General features: G+C 42.0%; 1 protein-coding gene across 2 annotated transcripts; it reads right to left on the bottom strand.

Annotated features, from left to right (window-relative positions):
• Positions 1-1,467: 1,467 nt before the first annotated feature.
• Positions 1,468-19,483, bottom strand: DCTN4 (dynactin subunit 4). Of its 2 annotated transcripts, XM_030571752.1 has the most exons (14): positions 19,296-19,483; positions 16,997-17,067; positions 16,241-16,419; positions 14,233-14,276; positions 12,349-12,456; positions 11,539-11,559; positions 10,528-10,601; positions 9,974-10,086; positions 8,659-8,768; positions 7,444-7,517; positions 6,468-6,522; positions 5,707-5,814; positions 5,162-5,259; positions 1,468-4,737 (listed from the first exon to the last, which is right to left on the bottom strand). In XM_030571752.1, exons 1-14 carry the CDS (start codon positions 19,428-19,430, stop codon positions 4,524-4,526), a joined length of 1,404 nt encoding a protein of 467 aa, XP_030427612.1. In that variant the 5' UTR covers positions 19,431-19,483; the 3' UTR covers positions 1,468-4,523. The 2 variants fall into 2 exon arrangements, with proteins under 2 accessions (XP_030427612.1, XP_030427614.1); XM_030571754.1 differs by lacking the exon at positions 11,539-11,559.
• Between the last annotated feature and the right edge of the window lie 2,068 nt (positions 19,484-21,551).

Here is a 21,551-nt window from a genome sequence, read left to right as displayed (position 1 = left end):
GGAATCCCACTAGAGAGGGGGGGTCAGAGACTCCCCCACTGGGGTTGGGTGGGGGCAATGCCCCCTTTAGGGAGGGAGGAGGGAGACTCCCCACTTCATTATGGAGAGAGACTCCTGGCGAAGTCAAACCACAGACAAACGTGTGGAAACCTTTTGCAGAAGCATTAAAGGACGTTAAAGGAGTCAGGAGGCATTGTGCTACCCCATTCTTACTGAAGGCTGCGATCAAGGTAGGATTGTAAATGGGCTGTTTAGGCACATTAAGAAATCTGAACGTGTAAGTCTGAAGAAAGTTTAGCAGAGATGTACTGCTGCTATCTATTAAGGTGTAATATACATTTATAAGGGAAACCAAGAAAAGTCTTTGACAAGGTACCTCATCAAAGGTTCTTAAGCATAGTAAGCAGTCAGAGGATAAGGGGGAAGATCATCTCATAGATGTTACTGGCTAAAAGACAAGAAACAAAGGGTAGGAATAAATGGTAAGTTTTCAGAATGGAGAGAGGTCAATATCAAAGCCCTCCCGGGATCTGTACAGGGACCAGTGCTGTTCAACATATTCATAAATGATCTGGAAAATGGGGTAAACAGTGAGGTGGCAAAGTTTACAGGAGATACAAAATTTCTCAAAAGAGTTAAGCCCAAAGCAGACGGCACGGAGTTACAAAAGGGATCTCTCAAAACTGAGCAACTGTACAGCAAAATGACAAATGACACTCAGTGTTAATAAATGCAAAACAATGCCAGCTACACATACAAAATGATGAGGTCTAGATTCATTCAAGAAAGATCTTGGGAGTATAGTTCTTTGAAACCACTTGCAGGGACTATTCAGCTTGGAAGAGAGGAGTGTGCGTGTGGAATATGATACACGTCTACAAAACCGTGAATGATGTAGAGAAAGAGAGTAAGGAAGTTTTATTTACCCCTTAAGGTAAAACAAGAGCCAGGGGCAACCCAATGAAATTAATAGGCAGCAGCTTTAAAACAAACATAAGTACTTATTCAAACAGCGTACAAGCATCCTTTAGAACTCTTTGCCAGGCGATGTTGTAAAGGCCAAAAGTATAACTGGGTTCAAAAAAGAATTAGATAAGTTCATGGAAGATAGCTACCAGCCATTGATTGATCTAAGATGGTCAGGGATGCAACCATATGCTAAGCTTCAGACCACCAGATACTGGGACTGGATGACAGGGGGATGGATCACTTGATAATTGTCCTAGACTGTTATTTCCTTCTGAAGCACCTGGCACCAGCCTCTGTCAGAAGAAAGACTACTGAGTTAGGTGGACCAGTAGTCTGACGCAGTATGGACATTCGTACGTTCAAGAATGACGTGGAGCAACCTCAATTTTTCCCTTATAATTAAGACCAAAATCAAAAAGTATTTCCAGCCAAAATCTTCAGTAAACTGGAACTAAAGTAGAAGCTGTGTATCAGTTTAAATAACATGCCTTGGTATTGTTAGTTTTAGTACAATTTTATTGAGAGCCAGGAAATTTTAAATAAAGGCAAAACTTTGAAAGACTCAAACATTTAAAATTATGGAAATGGAGTGTTAAGGAACCCTAAACCATCTTAGGTCTGTGGTTCTATCCATCACAAATTTGTTTCTAAATTATCTTTTATACTCTTGTTTTGATAGAATGAAAGAACTATGTACCTTGTGCTGGTGTCCTCCTGCAGTCAGTTATACAGAATGTACACTGCCAGCTCACTCTTAAAGCTGAGAACATTTTAAACCCAATACAGCTGGTCATCTGTAAAGTCCTATTTTGAGTCCATAGCTAAACTTAAGGGCTAAATTGCTAAAATACAGGATTTCAGATGTTACCTACCTGCGTGAGAGATTTATACTTTTTGGATAGTGTAGGGATGAAGATAGAGAGAGTGGCAGAAGTGCAATACATGTTTACAATTTCACTATTTTAAACTGGTTTGGGAATAGTTCATGTGAATAAACTATGAAGTCCATTAGAAACAACTGAGTGACAGTATAATCCAATAGCAAGCATGGGATTTGCAATCAGGAGCTCCTGATTCCAGCTCTTCTGTTGATACTTTTACAGTCTTAGAGAAGTCACTCAACTCTGGTTGAAATTTAGCTCTCATGTAACTGACAAATGGAATGATCCCTACCTCATATACACATTGAGTATTAACATGTTACTGCACTTTAATACTATTATTGCACAAGATAAATAAAGCGGACAAAGTTGGCTTTTTTTATTTTAAATTCACCACATAAGTTAAGCTATAAGGCAACACAATAATCTGTCATTAATGGAGTTAACATTGATAAAGGCAGAGTGCTTCTGCTGTTCTCCATTGGAATAAGTGAGATGTTTTGCACAAATATACATGAAAAACAGCTAAAGTTACTCCTATCTCCTATAAGCTTTTAAGGGAAAAGAAATTCACTGGACTAGTTAAGCCATTCAAAGCTAATGTGCCCTTTACTTTTCAAGATAGCAATTCAGAGCACCAGAGTACATCTGATTTTCTTAAAACAATAGCTAGGTGTCAAAGAACCTTTCTCGTGTAGTTCAGTAGAGCAACATCCCAGCTCTAAACTCAGCTACGAGTAGTGAACTATCCCGTTTGAAAATAGCCAGCCAGCCAAAAACTAGTTTGAAAAAGATGTTTTTTGATAGGTAGTGTTGGTAGTTTGCCATTTACTTTGGCTACTGAAGAAAACTCAAAGTTTAAGTGTTGTTATCTGGTTACATGAGACAGTAGCAGACACTTATTAACACTATATATTTATGAATAAATACTGGCTACACTTAAACTCATGCTGTACATCTGTGTATCATCTACAGAAATTTGTAAACATTAAGCCCCTCTCTGCTGTGATATCCATTGCACAAACTAGCACATAAGGTGCAGCTCCTTCCCAAAGGCTGTCAGACAGGATGCAGATCAGTATGACTACCTCTGGACACAAACAGGGTAGCAGTTTCTGCATGCCATGATGCCCCAGTCTATTCATTGCATTAATATTTGACTAAGATAAAACTATGAATTTTTCTCCTTTCCCAGATACCACACATCTTACACTACAGAACAACAGAGTCATATACAGTACAGATGTTCCTTATTTAACTAAGCAGAGCACATCTGGAAGGGCTTGAAGGCCACTTGGTTATCTTCAGGTTGCATGTTAAAGCCCCAAGATAAAGATTTTTATAGTCTGCATTTGCTGCTCATTCAGGGAGATGTTTCACAAAAGTCACCGCTTTTAACTAAGAGCAACTGAAAAATAATCTTTGTAGGAAGAGAAATCCTGCACTGGTTGCACTATAATACTGTAGTTAGTGGTAACGGTGGCATGTTACAATGAGAGTCATGGACATGCTGTTTGTAACTGGTTTTAGATCTGACCTGCGGCCAAAATAAGCCTTACGGTAGCACATAAGTTACCATGCCATAACATAAGTGTATATACTTCTCAAGTGTGTAGGGTTAGGATAAGCCTTTCTTCCTTTTAATTTTTTTCTGCTCAAGGAGCCCACAACTCCCCCCACCCGTTACTAGTAAACACACTGAGCACACTTCTGAAAGGTTGTGTGTGTACTGAAATGATCTGCGCTATCATATTCTTTGGTTGATTTCACCATTCATTAAAAATAATTTATTGAATGCAAAAAATGCACTCAGTAGTGTCCAAGCCTCAATAAAAACTGAAGCAGCAGCATTTTCACTTCAGTGACCTATTGGTCTTCCCAAATCCTAGAAAACCATGCATAATAACCTACATTTTCCAACAAAAAAAGGCTTAAAATGATATAAATTATAAGCCAAGCCCACAAGAGCTACAGTAGACTGTATTTCAACACAAGAAGCAATTAAATTGTTAAGATCCATTGCCTCCCAAACAAGCTGTAGAGAGCGAAGCATTCTTTTTCATAAAGGGAAGTTACACCTTTGAGCTCCTCAGCTAAAGAAAATTTTAAACTAATGAGATTCTAATAGGGGATGGGAAGCAAGTAGGAGTGTATCATGCTGCTGCAACAGATAGCTATTGTAACCGAAGAGACAGGGCCACAGCCCTAGAGTGTTTGCTCATGAACAGCAAGCTCTATCAGAGAAAGGGTTTATTTTGTTGAGTATTTAAATATTGGCGTCATGGGACTGATATGGAGAAGAGGAAAGCCAGCGTAAGGGTTTGGGGGTTTTTTTGTTGGTAATGCTAATGTGACTTCAGCAAGGGATAACACAAGTCTAGAGATGGCCTTCTTTGAGCTGAACTTTGTGCTGTAACTTAAACAAGCATGTGGTGTTGTGAGAAAGCCACAGATTCACATAATAGGCATTACAGAGAGCAGAACAAATCATCCGACAACAGAGTTACCTTCCCCCCCGTCTCATGCAACCTCCTCCTCATTTCTTGGCGGGAATTTGTGGTGCGTGTACACATCACAAAGGAGGTTTCACAAATCATTTCAACAGGATGCATTCTGTCATGGCAAAAGAGTCTATCCCGTGGCCGTCTTGATGGATCCAGCTGTTGGAAGCCATTATGGGAGCAGTGGGCCAAGGCTGAGCTCCACATGATGGGTGAGCCAGATGACCTCAGAACTCTGATCACCCTCCTCACTGGGGCGGATTGGAGCGGCGAGATTTTTAAACTCATGCTTCATCTTAAAGCTCACGGTCACTTCACCCTCTTCTTTCTGTGGAGTAACTTTGATGAAAACTCCCACTTTGTTGGCCTTTCTGAAGGCTACAATGCTGCAAAACAACAAGCAGTGTATTAGATCAGCAAGTCTCAAGCAGCTTCTCTCTTTATGGGACTGATGCAACATCTCTGGACAGATCTTTTAAGTTATTCTAATACCAACTAGTAACTATACAATTTTTCAAGTATTACTAGTGGTTGTAAACTCTGCTTGAAAAGTTAGCATGATTCTCCAGAGAACAGACAGCTGGAACAGCTGCTTTCAATCTGCAAGCTGACATTGCAGTGCACAACCTATATAGAAGTGAATGTTTTCTGAACAATCCATACCACAGACTGAAAAAACAGAACTCCTACATTGCTCAAGCTTGACAAAAGCCTATGTGCTGAGGAAGAGTAACAGAAGAGGAGGTTGCTGAATATAAGCAAGTACTGCATGCCAAGTTATCCCCCAGATATGAAAGATGAAAAACTCACTCAGGGTCATCTTGAAAATCCTGAGGTTCTGCCAACTCGTCATATTCTGCTGCAGCATCTTTGCCAGCTAGGATTAGCTCCTTGGGAGGAACCACCACCTGCAAAAGAGTATGGAGAAGGACAGTGCTGAACCATCATCTGCATATCTAGCATCAGAGTAGGCACTCCCTTCTGAAGGCTAGTCAATCAAGGGGGCACCACAGCGGGAAAGGAGAAGAGTCCTCTGGTTTTCCTCCTTATCAAATGGTCACTATCACACTTTTCCCTTGGATTAGAAAGTTACATCTTCTGGAGTTATGGATGCTGATAATAAACTTGTTGAAGGTGATTCACAACTGTTCTCAAATTGTACAATAGTGATATTAATGCACTAGGTTTAAGGTTTAAACCACCCAAGGAGCATGACACATGGCTGAGACTGATGTACATGAACCCTCCTGTAGCTTATGAGAAGTTGGGTGCTGCTCAGCCCAGCCCATATGAAAGCACAGTGCACTGGAATAGCTCTCTGCATTATCAGATTGTACAGCAAGAAGGTGCAATACCTTAGCAGTACTGTTGATGTCATCAGGGTCTCCCTCCTCACACTCCAGCAGTGTGACATGGGTGAGGTTTTCCACTGGATTGGTCAGAGTCAGAAGAACTTGGCTCTCCTGGTGAGATAAATAGGCAGGATGCACAGTTTAGGAACCAATTACATCAAAAAAGCAGCTTTCGCTCTTAGAGTTCTGCTTTCTAGAACTGACCTCCAGCTGGCTAATGTTGCATTCAAAATGATGTCACATTAATTCCCTGAAGATCTACAGAATATTTCGCTGCTGTATACCATCCATCCTCCTCATGGGACGTACGTATTCAGAAAAAGGATGCTATGGCATGTTACACTTGTGAAGGGCACTTCCACCTCACTATTACAATTTTAGAGTGTGAAAAAGTATGCTAGGAATTTACTCTGACTTGCAACTCAATTAGCTCTCATTTCTGATATACTGGTACATCTGTGACATTCACCAGCATCATACTGTACTGTAGTCAATTCATTCAAAGTGAAAAGATGTCTTACCCACCTCATCCCAGACCAAGATAAGGACATCACTGGTAGATCTTGCCATCCCTTAGTTATGGTACCTTCTCTGAACTGCAGTAGTTGCTGTTTAACTCCATTCCATTTAGCTATGATATATGAAGCTAATGCCACCACAAACCTAGTCCCTAATCATGCCAGAGGACCTTTTTAAAATATTGTGGCTCCACCATTCATACTGTACTTTTTACCCTAAGGGAACATGAAAAGAGAAGCACTGACCTTCATGTAGCGCAGGTTGGGAATGGACATGATCCTCACTTCAGGGATGTAGTTGCTACAAATGAAAGACATAACGTGAGTCTGCTCTTACCAAATGCCCTTTCCGTCAGGAGTCTACCTACACAGTCAAAGATATTCATCTGACTTGTTTAGACTGTATGCTTTGGTTTGTTTAAAAAGATACATTTCAATCAAAAGGATTATACAGAACAGACAAATCCAGTGCTCTGTAAATATCTCCCATCAACTACAACCTTATTTTGTAAACAAGAGATAGTGCCTTTTTCAGATTGTTCAACTCTTAGTGAATTTCCTTTTGCTTTTTGATTAAAGTAGAATTTCAAAAAACTAATGTAACATTGTTCTAGAAAGTTTTAAAGGGAATTATTAACTGACATTAAGATCACCTGCTTTAAAGAGATGCTGTACAGTGAAGTGCCAAAGGAGCTCCTAGTAATATTGCACTGAGGATAAACTTCACAATACGTACCCTCCAGGTAATTTTAAAAATCACACGTACGCTGTAATTGTCCCCAAAAGCAATGGATTCTATTTGAAACCTGTTTATGCTAGGATAGCTTTTGTGCTCATTTGCATGATGCCACCTAGAACGACATCTCAATGCTGAAGCATCAAAGATCATTGTTTTTGCTTAAGTTTTAAATGAAAAAGCCACAATTTTTCAAGGCTGGTGCTTGTAGATCTACTTAATCTTTGGCAACATTCTCTCCACTGCTGCATACAACATTCTGCTAGATATATTAAAAAAAATTCTTGGATTACTTAAGGAAAAACAGTGCATGAGCGTTTGTGTTTCCACAACTAGTTTCAGTTACCCTGTTATTTTTTACACCCTCCGTTATTCCTGAATTTTTAACATCAAGACCACTGCTAGGCCTAAAAGAAGGTAGGTTTTTAACTAGATATTAATACACAGCAAGATACTGCTCCCCCCATCCAGTCCCAGCATACTCACAAAGCAACCAGTTGGATTTTGAATTTGATGGATGTTGGATTGAATTCTGGTTTACTCAGATTATGTTCACATTTCTAAAAGAGATTAAAAGATATTATAAACATCACCAAAGCGCACATTGTGTACAGCCGCACAATAAAGAATAGGAACCGCAAGTATCACAGTTTGGATGTTCTGTTTACTAATTCGGTTGGCCTAAGGGTCTAGTTCACACAAGTCGTCCTGAATTTGGTCTAGGCATTTGGTCAAAATTCTGATAAATTGAAAATGTCCAGTTCCAGTGCTATCTTGAAAACCTAAGAATTTGGATTCTCTCCCCATTTCCAAAAAACAAATAGACAAGCAACTACATAATGCAAGACTACAATCTCATCACAAATCTGCACTAAACTGGAGTTACTACAACCCTTTCCTTCAGATGAAATTAAACTGTATTCTTATTTGTTGCTGATAATAGGTAGCACCTAGATATCATTTTACATCTTCAAAATACTTTAAAATATGAACTAATTAATCCTCAGCAATTCTGAAAGCTAAATAAAGATTATCCCCAGTTGCTAGATGGAAAACAGATGTGTTGCCCAAGGTCACATAGTGAATCATCGGCAGACCCAGGATATGAATTCAAGACTTCCTGGTTTCTATGCTTGTTCTCAGTCCTCTGCTTTTCTGTTGGGACACTGGTTGAAACGTCAAAGGGAATCAGTATTCTGCATGAGGGCATATCAATGGTAACCGACTTTCCACGTTTACTGACTAGGTTCGCTGTTTGTTTTTTTAAACAAAAGGCCATTTTATAATACCAACTATATAAACTACTCCCAATCTAACAGCTAGTTAAGGCATTTAAATCCAGATTTTTGAAGGTATTTAAATCCTTAAAGATGCAAACAGGGGATTTTCAGACATGCCTAAGCAAGTTGTCCCTGGGAGTTAGGTGCCTATCGGCTTCTTTCGGCACTTTTCAAAAATCTAGCCCTTAGTCTCCAGCCACGGGCCTCACCCTGCCCTACAGCTTTAGTGGGCTTATTCTGCTTCACCAGGCCCTGATCTAGTTGGTGGTTAGACCTTTTCTTATTTCATGATCCTTTAGCACTACTGTGGGCTGGATCTTTCAGAGACAAAATGCAGTTGCAAGTTAGTTTTCCAGTTGGGTCCCCACACTTAGGATTCCAAAGCCTAGGAAAAAGCTACTCTCTGTATCCGGTTACCTACCCGACAGCGCAGTGAGCGTTTGATCAGAAGGTGCTTATGGCGTGGGTACAGCTGGGACGCACAGATTGGCTGGAAGTCAGGCTGCAGAAGACGTTGGTGCAGGGTAGTCACTGGGCACATATTTGAAAACAAAAATCCAAATTTACTTCTCAACTAGAGTCACATTAAATCATGCAGTGTGTTTGAGACTACGGTATACTTTTGCTACATTTAAGGAACTTTACATCACTGCTCCAGTAATTCAGTTATTGCCCTGATCAAAAAAATTAAGATTTCCAGTAGTGCATGGACACAAAGACAGGACAGCTGTACAAAGAAAGAGCAAGGCCCAGGTGCTATAGACAGACACAGGTATGATAACGATGACAGCGAGCCATGGAACTGGGGACCAGACTTCTAAAGCCACTGCATGACTATTCAAAATGTTTTAGGCATAAATAGGAAATAGCACTTGATCGCAGCCTTGAAAAATATTACTCCACCAGGGAAAATACCATTGTCTTTGTTTTTTTCATTATCAAATCAGTTGGGCAGTGCACTGTACAAGACAGAAACAGTCTCTGATCCAAGGAGTTTGCCCAGGTCAGACTCATGCACCAGATTACCTAAAAGGTGTATTCCTAAAATAGAGCAGATTCCTTAAACATTTGCTTTTGTGGATTTGAAAGGAGAGGATGGACATCTGGCACAGTGCGTAAGTAGCATAACTCAAAATAGAAAATCTAGATTGTTTGAACTTCATATTTTATACTATTCGCTCCCAAAGTTCCTCAGCCAATTTACAATGACTTGCCAACGGAGGAAAAATCCAGCTAAATAATCCAAGAGAGCGTAGATAAACTATTTAAAACTTACACCAAAGTAATGCACAATTGTTATTATAAAGCTCGGTGTACAAGTCTGACTCCCTATCAGCACTGCTATTTCCCTCATTTCCTGTTATTACTAACAATGACATCTACTCTTTTCCTCCTCCAAATGCTGCCAGTTTTCCAAAGCAAACAAAGTCATTAACAAACTGCAATCACAAGGATGCAAGAAGACAATTCTGACTTTTCAGATGCTCACTTCAACTTTTCTTATTAGACAATGAAGCCTGACCTTAAGCAATTAATGCTGTAATTTAAAAAGCCAGAGATTTCATCATTCTTTACTAAGTTGCATCACTGCACCACCTGCAGCAATACAATTAATAAAACCATGCAAACATTAAAAACCCAGAAGGATCATTTAATGTGCACAAAGTGTAGGCTGTTCTCAACAGTTAGCTGGTAAGAAGCAGCACAAGAAACAAAATGGAATATTAAGCCATTACCCTCTGTTAGATTTATTGGTCTTGTGTAATAATCCTCAGGCAGAGGTTCCACTTCTTCTACAGCATCAGCGGGCTCAATCTTTATCTCCTTCAGGTCCTCTCCTTCTTTCAGACTAAAGCAAAAAAAAGTAAAGACAAATTAGGGGGTCATTAAACATGGTACACCTTTAATGACTGAAAACATTATACCATAATAAAGTGTCGGATTTACACTCAAAACAAAACAAAAAATATGCGTTAAGGCTGAGATTCCCTCTTAACTCATATCACTGTCTGAAGTAATTGACTTTCATTAACTTCTGTTCAGAAATCTATGCAATATCTAGGAACAACAGGGTAAATTACAGGATGAGTGACCGCATGGAGATTGAGTAGTGATCTCACTCCCTCTGCCCTGGCATTTTACATGATCCCGTCTCTCCACCTACTCTAAGATGAAGCCCTTTTCCAACAATATCAGATAACTCATCCATCTCTCTCAATTTATACCTTTATTTTCCTGTTTATCCCTTTCATCCCTCCCACCGACAACATGCCAAACCCTGAAAACTCACGAGAGTCCGGAAAGAGCACTGATGGACATCCCAGGCCTCTGACGCTGGAGTCTGGTTCCAAGGCCGTATTTGTCCTACAAGGAGGAAAACAGTATCACCAAATCCAGATCCGCTGTCTGTCGGGACACAGGCCTACAGCAAGCTTGAGCCTGCGACAGCATGACAAGCATAGGGTGCCAAGCAAATGAAAGCAAACTGAAAGTTTCTTAATTTGCAGATTTTCTCTGCAAATCTTGTTGGTAAAACACTTGTGGGCTAGGACGGGCAGAAGAGTACTGTCAAAGTTTTGTCAAGCTTTAATTCTTTAACCACTAGGCTTAACAACTACAATGTGCTGAACTCAGTTGTACTCTTGAAAGCAACTCGGTTATAGTTAGCGCAGAAGTGGGTAAGTGTGAGCACATTACAGACTAAAACACTTTGCACTGCCACCAGAAATAGATGGAGAAAGTGGAATACAGATTAAAGTTCTAGATGGCATGCGAACTGGCTACCTAAGTCTACCCACTTCTAGGAATGACCATAATGGGCAAGGACAGCTGAGGCACTCACTGACTTACTAGATCTCAGCTGGAGACAGGATGCTAAAGGTGGAGGACCTGCTGCTGTGAGGCCTAAAGAACCTGACTCCTCAGACCTTCAAGGGACTGCTGCAAGGCTCATCCAACAGGCAAGAATTTGCTTCACCTGGAGCTAAATGAGAGGTTTTCATCTATGGGTTGGGTTGATTGGTAGGAAGATTATTATTGACATCCATACTGGGCAGCCATGTTAGTCTGTGCAGGGACTGCGTCTTAGCCAATGTGTTGGAAAGTGCTATTTTTCAAACATGTTATGCGTCTGAGGGCCGAAGAAAGAAACCCTATGTTATTAAATTACAAGCTTTATAATGAAGCTCAGAACGATGTTAAAAATCAAACTGGGCTGGACTTCAGACACACTATTGGTATGTGAGTGGTTTCAATTTGCACTACAAGAGCTTTAACACTAGCAGAAACTGAAGAGACTTACCACTACGTGTATTGTGTGTTGCTGTGAAGAGCCCCCAAAAAAGCAGCAGGTAGCAACGGAGACAAAAAATGCAGCCATAAGACGAGAGCAAATGAACAGAGCAGGCTGGTTATACAGTTAACCGAAAGGTTGCAAGCATACAGAGCCTTGTTCTGCTAAATGAAGTAAGCATCTCTCTAGTAGTTACAGGAAATGTACTATTCAGGTCTGATAAAACTGTTAAGCCCAACTTCAGTTAAGACTTTTAGCAGATAATCAATGTGTGTCAATCCTGCATTAGGAGGACAGGTGGCAAGTATGAGATGAATGGGCGTACAGAATCGTATGGAGAAGTATTAACCCTGGTATCCTGGCTAAATTCCAACTCTGGCATTTGTGTTCTCTCTAACCTTCCCCTACATAGTTTCAAAATATAAAGATTCTTCCTATCCTTTAAAAAACACTGGCGTGTTACACAGGGGCAGAACTGCTGCAATGTCCTCACACAAAAAGCAGCTGCATTTCACTGCTAGCTGAGCTGATCCCTTCACACACCATCTGTGCAGCAGATTATGAGATCCTTCAGGGATTATTAGGTGCAGGGCCTGGGAATTAGTGAAATTCTTGGACAGAAGATTACTGATCCCCTCCCCCCGAATAGGCCTGAGTGACTAAGTATAGGTTCTTTACTTCAGATCCTTCTTGACAGATTTCCTTCCTTTTTTCTGGCAGGCACTATTATCCATCTAATTTTCAAAACTGAGGCAGTGAAGAAGCCCTGCTCCTGTGCTCCACTGTTTCTACTCTAGGAGCATCACCGTCCCAGCTCACCGAAAAGGCCAATGGCATGTAGTTTCGGCGTCGCACCAACTTCTTACGGTCCCGCTCAATCTTCTCTTTCTGAGCCAGCTGCTGGTAATACTCAACCAGTTTGTTAATCTGAAGGAAAAAAAGGACCAATTACGTGCTGTGTGAAACACTGTGCCAGACAGGCCAATGGCATTCATCCATCTGTTCGGTTTCCCTTCCCATAAAGTATTTCCTACCATTGCCAATACTGGTTTTATTTTGAAGGAAATACATTGAGGAAGCATAGATGAGTCTCAGTCTTACCACACAACGGGCAACAGGAGCAGACGTTTCATTGCTCCTCAACACCCTCTACCATGGCTCATCTTAAGATCAATTCTATCATAAAAATAACACATTATCCCACTTTCACTTCCCAGCTACCACAGTAATGGAGACGTTTTTCAGGCTATTGGGTGGAACACACGACACTCTCCAAAGTCATGGAAAATACAGCATGGCCAGTTGAGAACAATTTGGTGTTGAAGTGCAATTGGCAATCTCCTTCTCAGAGACCAATGTGTTTAACAGAGGATGAGGATAGTAACATATTTTATGTTGGGGACCAGGAGAGCTCCAGGCCTAGAAGAGGGGATGACCAGGAAACAACTTCTGTTCACATAGCCAACAAGCGTTTTTTCAAAACAGTTTGCATGTTAATTAAAATAAAAGCATTCCTGCCAAGTTAAGATCCCTCCTTTCAATGTAGTTTCAATTCTTGGAACTTAGTTTCTGTGTGTGGAACTTTCAAACGAAGTCCAAGAAAGCAAAGTCATGTCTGATCTATGCCATTAAATATTCATGTTTGCAGCGTCGTTGTAGCTCTTGGTCCCAGAACACTAGAGAAACGAGGTGGGTGAGGTAAAATCTTTTATTGGGCCACCTTCTCTTGGTAAAAGAGACAAGTGTTTGAGCTTATACAAAGCATTTCTTCAGGTCTGGGAAAGGTACAGCTAATACAAGGTGGAACAGATTGTTACTATAAGTAATCAACACACATTGTAATAGACCCTTCAAAGTGAAGTGTCCCCTTAACATCTCTGCAGTTGTAGGACTGAAAAGGGGGGCTAGAGGGTTACAATTGTTGTAATAAGCCAAACATCCAGCGTCTTTATTAAGACCAGAATATTTAGTGTCTAGCCACATTATGAATTTAAGTTCCCAGGCTCATCTTCTGAACGTGGTGTGCAGGTTTCCTTTGAAGATGAGGACTAAGAAGCCAGCTATGGAGCGATCTCTTTGTGAAAAGTGTTCACTCACAGGTGATATGGTGTTTTTGTCTTATCATTTTTCTGTGAGAGTTCATTCATGAGCATAGAGATTGTCTCATTTCACCCACACAGTTGTTGCTGGGGCATTTAGTGCATTAGAGGACTGACACCATGTGTTGTGACAGGCACGTGTAGGACCCATGGATCTTGAAAGGTGTGTTGTGGGGAGGTATTGCTCATCAGAGCAATTGAAATATGTCTACAGGTTTTGCATCTATGTTATGTTAAATATTCATGGCACTTTTCATAAGGGTATTGGTTTGGCCCTAACATTTCCCTGACCACACATGCTTTGTGCCAGTTGGTGGCATTTCAACAATGTTTGTCTGAATGTAGTTTGCACAGAACTTTGGGCTCTTTCAGGACAAGAGGCACTATATAAAATATTACACCTGTGGTAGGATTTGGCAGTCTCCAAGGGGCTCTCCTTCTGCAAACTCAGCCAACACGCTGACGTCATGACTACATGTAACCACAGCTGCTTTCTCAAGAATAACTGAGATGCAAAAATTCACTGATCCAAAAGTAAGACCAGAGCCTCTCTGTCCTATGCCACCCTCCTAAGGTTTAAGCTTTACCTCTCCCCTTCACTTACCCTCTGTGTATGTGGATTCTCCGGCTCCTGCCAACCACCACTGGCTGAAACAAAACAAAAATACAACAGTCCTCAGAAGGAGAAGAGTCTCATGCTCAATACTCTGGGCAGCTAGAACAACTGTTCCTAAGACTCAACATCCATGTTTTCCATGACAAGGCTGTAGATGAGAAGTTGTAGGCAAAGTTTCCAATTTTTTCATGATAAATCTTGCCTGTTTGTTGTAATAAGATGCTCGTTTAACACTAAAATCCCACACTAGCAGCTGCCACCAAGAGCATCACAAATCATGTGAAACGCTATGCTGAAATCTTGGAAAGATCCAGGAGGTTCCTCTGTTTGGAAGGCTATTCACATGAACCTTCATGGAGAAGTAGCTTACTTGATAAGTTTTTATATAGCATTTTAAACCCAATAATATGCTTGTAAAGAATCACTTTATCTACAGCAAAGGGACCACCTGGTACTATTTACGTAGTTGACAGGAGATGTAATTATTTCACAAGTCATATTCTTTGGCAATCACAATGTCCTCCCAGATGAATTAATATAGACTAGTTTCCACCTCTACCCAAAGTATCCCCGAAGATGTCTCAGTGTGAACAAGAACTGTTGATTAAGTTTTAAAAACCATTCCATAAATGAGTCCCAGATTTGGATGCCACCTGCCAGTTTACATAAGGTCACTGAAGAATCATAAGCTGACCTTACTCCCTTCATAGCATAATTAAAATTTCTATTAGTCTAATCATACAGTATTAAAACAATTATTTACAGTACTTTAATCATGAAATGAAACAAGAAAATTAAATGATACAAAAGTAAATAAAACCCATGCACTAGGAAGAGTGTGGTAATGATTTAGTTACATGTCAGTCAAACCCTAAGGACTATAATAAAAAATAGAGAGAGCTTAAATTCGTATTAGATGGCAAGACTAAGGGCTGGTCCACACCAGGGGGGGAAAATCGATCTTAGATACGCTACTTCAGCTACGTGAATAACGTAGCTGAAGTCGAATATCTAAGGGCGGCTTACTCACCCGTCCTCACCGCGTGGGATCGATGTTCGCGGCTCTCTGTGTCGATTCCAGAACTCCGTTGGGGTTGATGGAGTTCCGGAATTGATATAAGCGTGCTCGGGGATCGATATATCGCGTCTAGATTAGACGCGATATATCGATCCCTGAGCAATCGATTTTAACCCGTCGATACGGCGGGTAGTCTGGACGTGGACTAAGAGATCCAAAAATATGTTTCCATTGCAGGACAAACTCCACACAGCCTGTCCACCACTTTGACATCCAATATTTTTAAATGCAACACGCAACTGTGTTAGGCAGGTAACAAATAAACCACAGTGTCCCTGCCCTTCAGAGTTTGCAACTGAAGGTCCCAATCCTGCACTCACTCTGAACTATACTCACAGGGATCTGCCTGTGTCAAGTCAGCTCCAGGATTGTGGCTTGACAGTCTAATCTAACCAGTAAAACTGTGCAGATTCTATAATTACTATATTCCCTGCTAGGCAAGGGATTTAATATATAAAATTGAAAAATGCCTTGAAAGGAAAACCTAAATTCAAATACTGACTCTAAAAAGGCTTCAAAATATTCGTATTTTGACATCTTAATAGAAGTGCCAGTTTACATCTGTGCTATCAAGCTGATCTACTCTGAAATAATGGTAGTTTGTTATACAGAGAACAGTTCTGATTAAGGGGGAAAAAAAGAGTTCCTAGTTCAACTGGATCTTTTACACTATTGTAGAACAGGGCGAGAAGTACCATTAACTAACTAATCTTAACACTTCTCAATTCGGAGAGTTCCTAAGTGGCGAGATCACTTTTTATCAAGAGCATGGGGTATCCAGCTCAGACTCTGTGGGTAAGTTTTACTAGGGTAACACACACAACAGATCTGGGAGCAATTTTTGTTATTTAATATCACCAAACAAATGTTCTCTTCCAACATTACTCACTGTCCTGTCTTTAATACTGAGTTACTTACCAACAGACTTATCTGCCATGCCCACATCTCTGGAAGTCCAGCGGCAAAATCCACAGGCCAGGTAATATGCTTTCTTCATTGTAGTCTTGGCTGGGTCATCAGGAAGTGGAGCAGGAATGCTTGTCGCCCTGGTGGAAAGTGTGTGCATGCAGCATGGGCAGTCAAAACAGTTAGCACACCTGTCAAAGACAAGGGAAAGTCATGAGACTGAAAGATCCTTGACAGAGCCCTAGTGTTACATAAGTCTTAGAGAAATGTTCTCAAAGAACAGCAACTCAGAACTAAAATGTGCCTTTTTGGTCTCACACAACAGCTTTAGAAAACATTATGCTCATATAGATTCAATAAAGGAAGGAACAGGATTTCATGAAGTCAGCCAAAGGGTGGACAGGATGAGCTGGTAACACTGAAAAACAGTACTAGGGATATAAGTTCATTCCAAAGCTCATCTGCAACATATAAACGTGATGGCAGATGAACAAAACATTATTATAGTGCCAAAAATTATACATAGCACTTCACAGTAAGACACATTCTCTGTCCACAGGGGGTCACAATGTAAGTAAGACAAAACTTAGGATAACAGTTCAGGAGAGGGAGACTGAGAAACTCAGGCATTATGGTGATAGGGCCGAACTGTACATAGATGAGTCAGGGGATTATTAATGCTGGAGAAAAGATTGCTCAAAGTAAGGCGCTTTAAAAAGGAGAGATTTAAAGGAGGAGACTTTGCAGTACAGAAGCAGCCAATCTTACCTATTCTTCTTCAACTTAGCTTCAGCTGATGGCATATTTTCTAGGCAACTGGGACAATAGTGAGAGTCCACCTGGTGAACAACAGACAAAGAAGTCACTTCATCTCTCATGATGCATGTATTTCTGGACAGGACAGCAGCAGCTGAAACCCTTTGCTGCATGATTTCAAAATGTTTTATGGAACATAACAGCAATGTGAAGTCAGTGAAGCTATAAGACAGATGTCTGATGTTTGAAATTTTTCAGCCTGGCTTGGCAAGGAGTTTCTCCTTAGTATCTTCCCACAGAAGAGGGTCTTGTCAAGAACGATTAAAAGCTACTACCTAGGAAACAGACTAAGTTTAACTGGCCTCAAGATGACAGCCATCGGTTTCTGAACTTGAAAAATTAAGTCAATAACCTACTCTTGCCTTTCATCATTTTCCAACTATATGACTACTCTACTTCCATATATAATCACCATGTGTAACTTTATTTTGTCATAATAACTGCATGGGTCAGCAATTAATAGTCTGGAAAGTGTTTTACAGCTATCTTGTATCTTAGAGAACAAATCAATGGGAATATTATATCTCCTTATACATCTTTTTATTGACAAAGCTGAAATTAACAACTGATAACAGTTATCTGTGAAACTGCTTAAGGTTTTGGACCTTCCAATACAGATTTTTCCTGTCTTAATATGTGATGACTAGCCCAGTCACTGCAGTGAAACAGTATGAGAGATGCAGCCAACTTACTAACCCTTTTACATCATTAACAAATGCTGACACAGTTGAACAAACAGATATTTTACTTAAATTAGATTATTTCATCTCCACTTTTAAGTGCTTTACAAATCTTTAGCTACTTCAGAATGCAACCAAACCAGTAGCCTGATTCCAGGAATTCTGGCAGAATATCATTTTAAGATTATTTTCCCAACTTTTGGTTAGGATGTGTCAACATACAGCAATTTTTTCCAAAAAAAAAGCAAACAAAAAAGCTGTAATCTGCATATAGAAAACAGTATTTCCCTCACATCTAAAGCCTTTAGTATTTTAGGTTTCATAAAACACAATCAGAGCAGTTTCCTTATGACCTTGTTGCTAAATCCACCTCAGAATATAATTGTCAAGAAGTTGCAGCACTCAAATCAGCAACCTTGGGATTGAGACCTCACTAATTAAAATAACTTGGGAAAGCTATTCAACACCTTGCAAGTGTTTTGGTTGATCTAAACATGGTGATCAGGATAGATTTTCAAGTGTCAGCAGTCTCTGGACAGGGAATAACCCATTTATCCATAACCTCAGTTGATCACTATCTAGATTTTAAGTGTGAAAAGGCCTTCATCTTGAATGACCCTTTACATTGCTGAAAAACAAATTCCTGCCTGCAAAAATCTGTGATTTCAAATACAAGGGAAAATGGCTAGTCCAGATGAAAGCAATTTTTTTTTTTAAATCCACAACACAGTACCTCTGAACCTTGAATCTTGACTCAGAGCAAGTCCCAGAGGCCAATGCAAGCTTATTTGTGACAGACAATACACACCATTGTCTCCTGAGAAAGGACACTACTCTATCGTGCTTTGTCTGGGGAGAGGTTTATACCCGACAACCCCTCTGCCTGCTGAGAGCTTGGGGAGCATCACACCTCCTCCCAGCTTTACAGCGAGGGAAAGCAGCCAAGCGCAGGCCTCGCCCATGGCCATGCAGCGAGTCTGTGGCACTCAGGAGCTCCCGCCTGCCAGGCCAGTGCTCCTCTGTCTGCACCCCAGCGGGGCCCTGTGCTGTGCCTGCAATGCCAGCAGCCATGCTGGGATTATCCCTGGGCTGCAGGGGGGGGAGCAGGAGACCTTCTGGGGCTCAGGCCACGGGTACCCTGGCCAAGAATGGGGGTGGGGGAGACTCTGCCCAGGCCACTGGAGTGGGGGGCGGAGGGGGGAGGGGACCCAGCCCACATGAGGCCAGGTGGGTCCCCCCCGCCATGTTGCTCCTGCCAAGCTAGGCCATCTCCCTAAAGTCCAGACGGACCTGAGTCGCTCCCACCCCCATGAAAACATTAGCCAATCAGAAGAAGAAGCTGGCAGACAGAAAGCGATACAAACCAATCAAGAAGCCAGCCTGGCCCGAACCACCCGCCTCCATGTAATTGAACCAATCGCAGAGGACTCAAAGGCTACCTCAACCCCTCCCCCTCGTAGAATACTAGCCAATGCGAAGAACCAAAAGGCTTGAACGGCAGGCGATGTGACCAATAGGCGCCGGGGGGCCACCCTCCTGCCCGCTTGCGGCGGCCCGGCCGCCGGGGTTACCTCGTGGGAGACGCACTCCAGGGAGCGGAGTTCGCTGCAGTAGCGGCAGAAGTAGAGCTGGGAGAGCGGCGCGCGGATCTCCTTTTCGCCGCGCACCAGGTACGAGACCCGCTCCGACTGCAGCAGCGACGCCATCTTGGGAGCCGGGGCCCAGCAGCCACCGCCTCGCCCCCTCACGTGATCCGGGCGCGCAGCACCCACGTGATCACCTAGCCACTTCCGGCCGGGGAGAGGCACGTGGTGGGCGTTCAAAGCGGGTAGTTCCCACGCGGGCCGGTAGGGGGAGCTGTGTGCTTTCTCCATGTGGTTCTATGGGGCTCTCTGCAGCGCCTCAGCAGGCGATGAGTCTACAGGGGCTGTGGGGGGTTGGCCCCTAGCACCCCCCAGCCAAGCCACAATCCCCCCCACTCCGAGCAGGGGCAGGGCCCGCCCTGTGCCATGCGCCAGGCGGGAGCGTGGCCAGGCTGGGGCGTGCACAGTCCCCCAGCAGCTGCTGTGCCCGTCCTGGGGCGGCTCCCTGGGGTGTCAGGTGAGCGGTATGAGCCCGTTCCTGCCTGCTCTTCGGCTCCGCCGTCTTCTGTTCCTCACCTGGACTCTCACATTTGTGTTATCGTAGCACCCAGCAGCCCCCGGCAGAGTGCAAGACTCCACTGTGCTTGGTGCTGTACAAATGCAGAACAGAAAGATGATTCTGCCCTTAAAGACCGTACGTTCTTACGGATAAGTTGGTGGCCACAACAGACAGACAGGAAATGCAAGGAGACAATAAGACAAAAGTGTCTAACCATGGAGCATAATGATGCATAGGTGCCGACTTCCCTGCTTTCCCCTAGGTGCTTGACTCCTCCCCTGCCCCCAGCCCCACCCCTACTCCACCCCTTCCATGTGGCCTCGCCCCTGACCCACCTCTTCCCACCCCTGCCCCCATTCCAACCCCTTCCCCAAAGTCCCGGCTACAACTTCTCCCCCTCCCTGCCCCTATTCCAACCCAGGGATCAGAATTCACTTGCAATATTGCCAGCATCAGTCATTCAAAAATCCTGAGTCAGGCCTAAAAAATTGTGAGATTGGCTTTAAAAATAATGAGATTTTTAAAAACTAAGTTCTTTTTATTCGCCTTTTACTTTCTGAGCCTGACTACACATTTTCAAGTTTTTCTTTGCAACCATAATTGCTAGAAACTTTTTTTTTTAAATGAAAACTGAGATCCTTGTGTAAGCTTGTCATTCCAGGACCTGGGGCTTTAAGCAATACAGCAAAATTCAAGACTTGAAGTAAAATTGTAACAGTTGGCAACTCTGCACTGGATTCTCAGGGTCCAAAGAATAGAGTTTTTGGTTACATATGCTCCTCTTCATGTCCAAGGTGCCACATACTATATTGCTCAGACAATACGTCCTTCAACTCCCAAGACTGTTGGATTTGGCTCAAAGTATCTGAAATTGCTTTATGAAGTTAGATATTGGTAGCAGAGTGACTTACATCAATGATCAGCCCTTAAGCTCTCAGCAGTGAAGCTGACATGCACAATCGGGAAGGAGATGTAGGCTGGAATGCCGGGTTCCCCCATTACATTTTATAAAAAGCCTGCCGCCGAGGTGCAACAGAAATCAATAACTGAAGTTTATGTGGAACCTAAGCAAAGACAATAAGACGCATGGGTACCCATCTCCTAGGGAGCAGCCGTCTATCAACTGCTGTTCTTTGGGCTATGTTAACAGAGTTAATGGTGCACCAGTGAGGAAATAAACTACACTGAGGAAATAAATTACAGTAACTGACAAAATCATCTGAGGAAATAAACTACATCACTGAGGAAATAAACTACAGGAAATAAACTACAGTAATTGACAAAATCATCTGAGGTAATAAACTACAGTAACTGACAAAATCAGAAATAAACAACAGGAAATAAACTACAGTAACTGACAAAATCATCTGAGGAAATAAACTACAGGAAATAAACTACAGTAATTGACAAAATCATCTGAGGTAATAAACTACAGTAACTGACAAAATCAGAAATAAACAACAGGAAATAAACTACAGTAACTGACAATATCATTGCCAATCCGCTAAGCCATCTAATCAGAGATCCCCTTTCATAAATAAGTGCTCAAACAAACTTGGTGCCATCATCCGCTCAATGCCAACCAGGCAGAACTGTGCCAGGCTGGGATCTTTTTAAATACAGAAAGCCATCATGTCTGGTGAATTTCCCTGCCTTTTACAGGAAGTGCCTTAAAACCCCCCAAA

The sequence above is a fragment of the Gopherus evgoodei genome, chromosome 8, assembly GCF_007399415.2.
Source record: "Gopherus evgoodei ecotype Sinaloan lineage chromosome 8, rGopEvg1_v1.p, whole genome shotgun sequence".
In the NCBI taxonomy this organism is placed as follows: domain Eukaryota; kingdom Metazoa; phylum Chordata; order Testudines; family Testudinidae; genus Gopherus; species Gopherus evgoodei.
The sequence above is the reverse complement of the archived record's forward strand: the minus strand, read 5'-3'. Positions and strand labels throughout refer to the sequence as shown.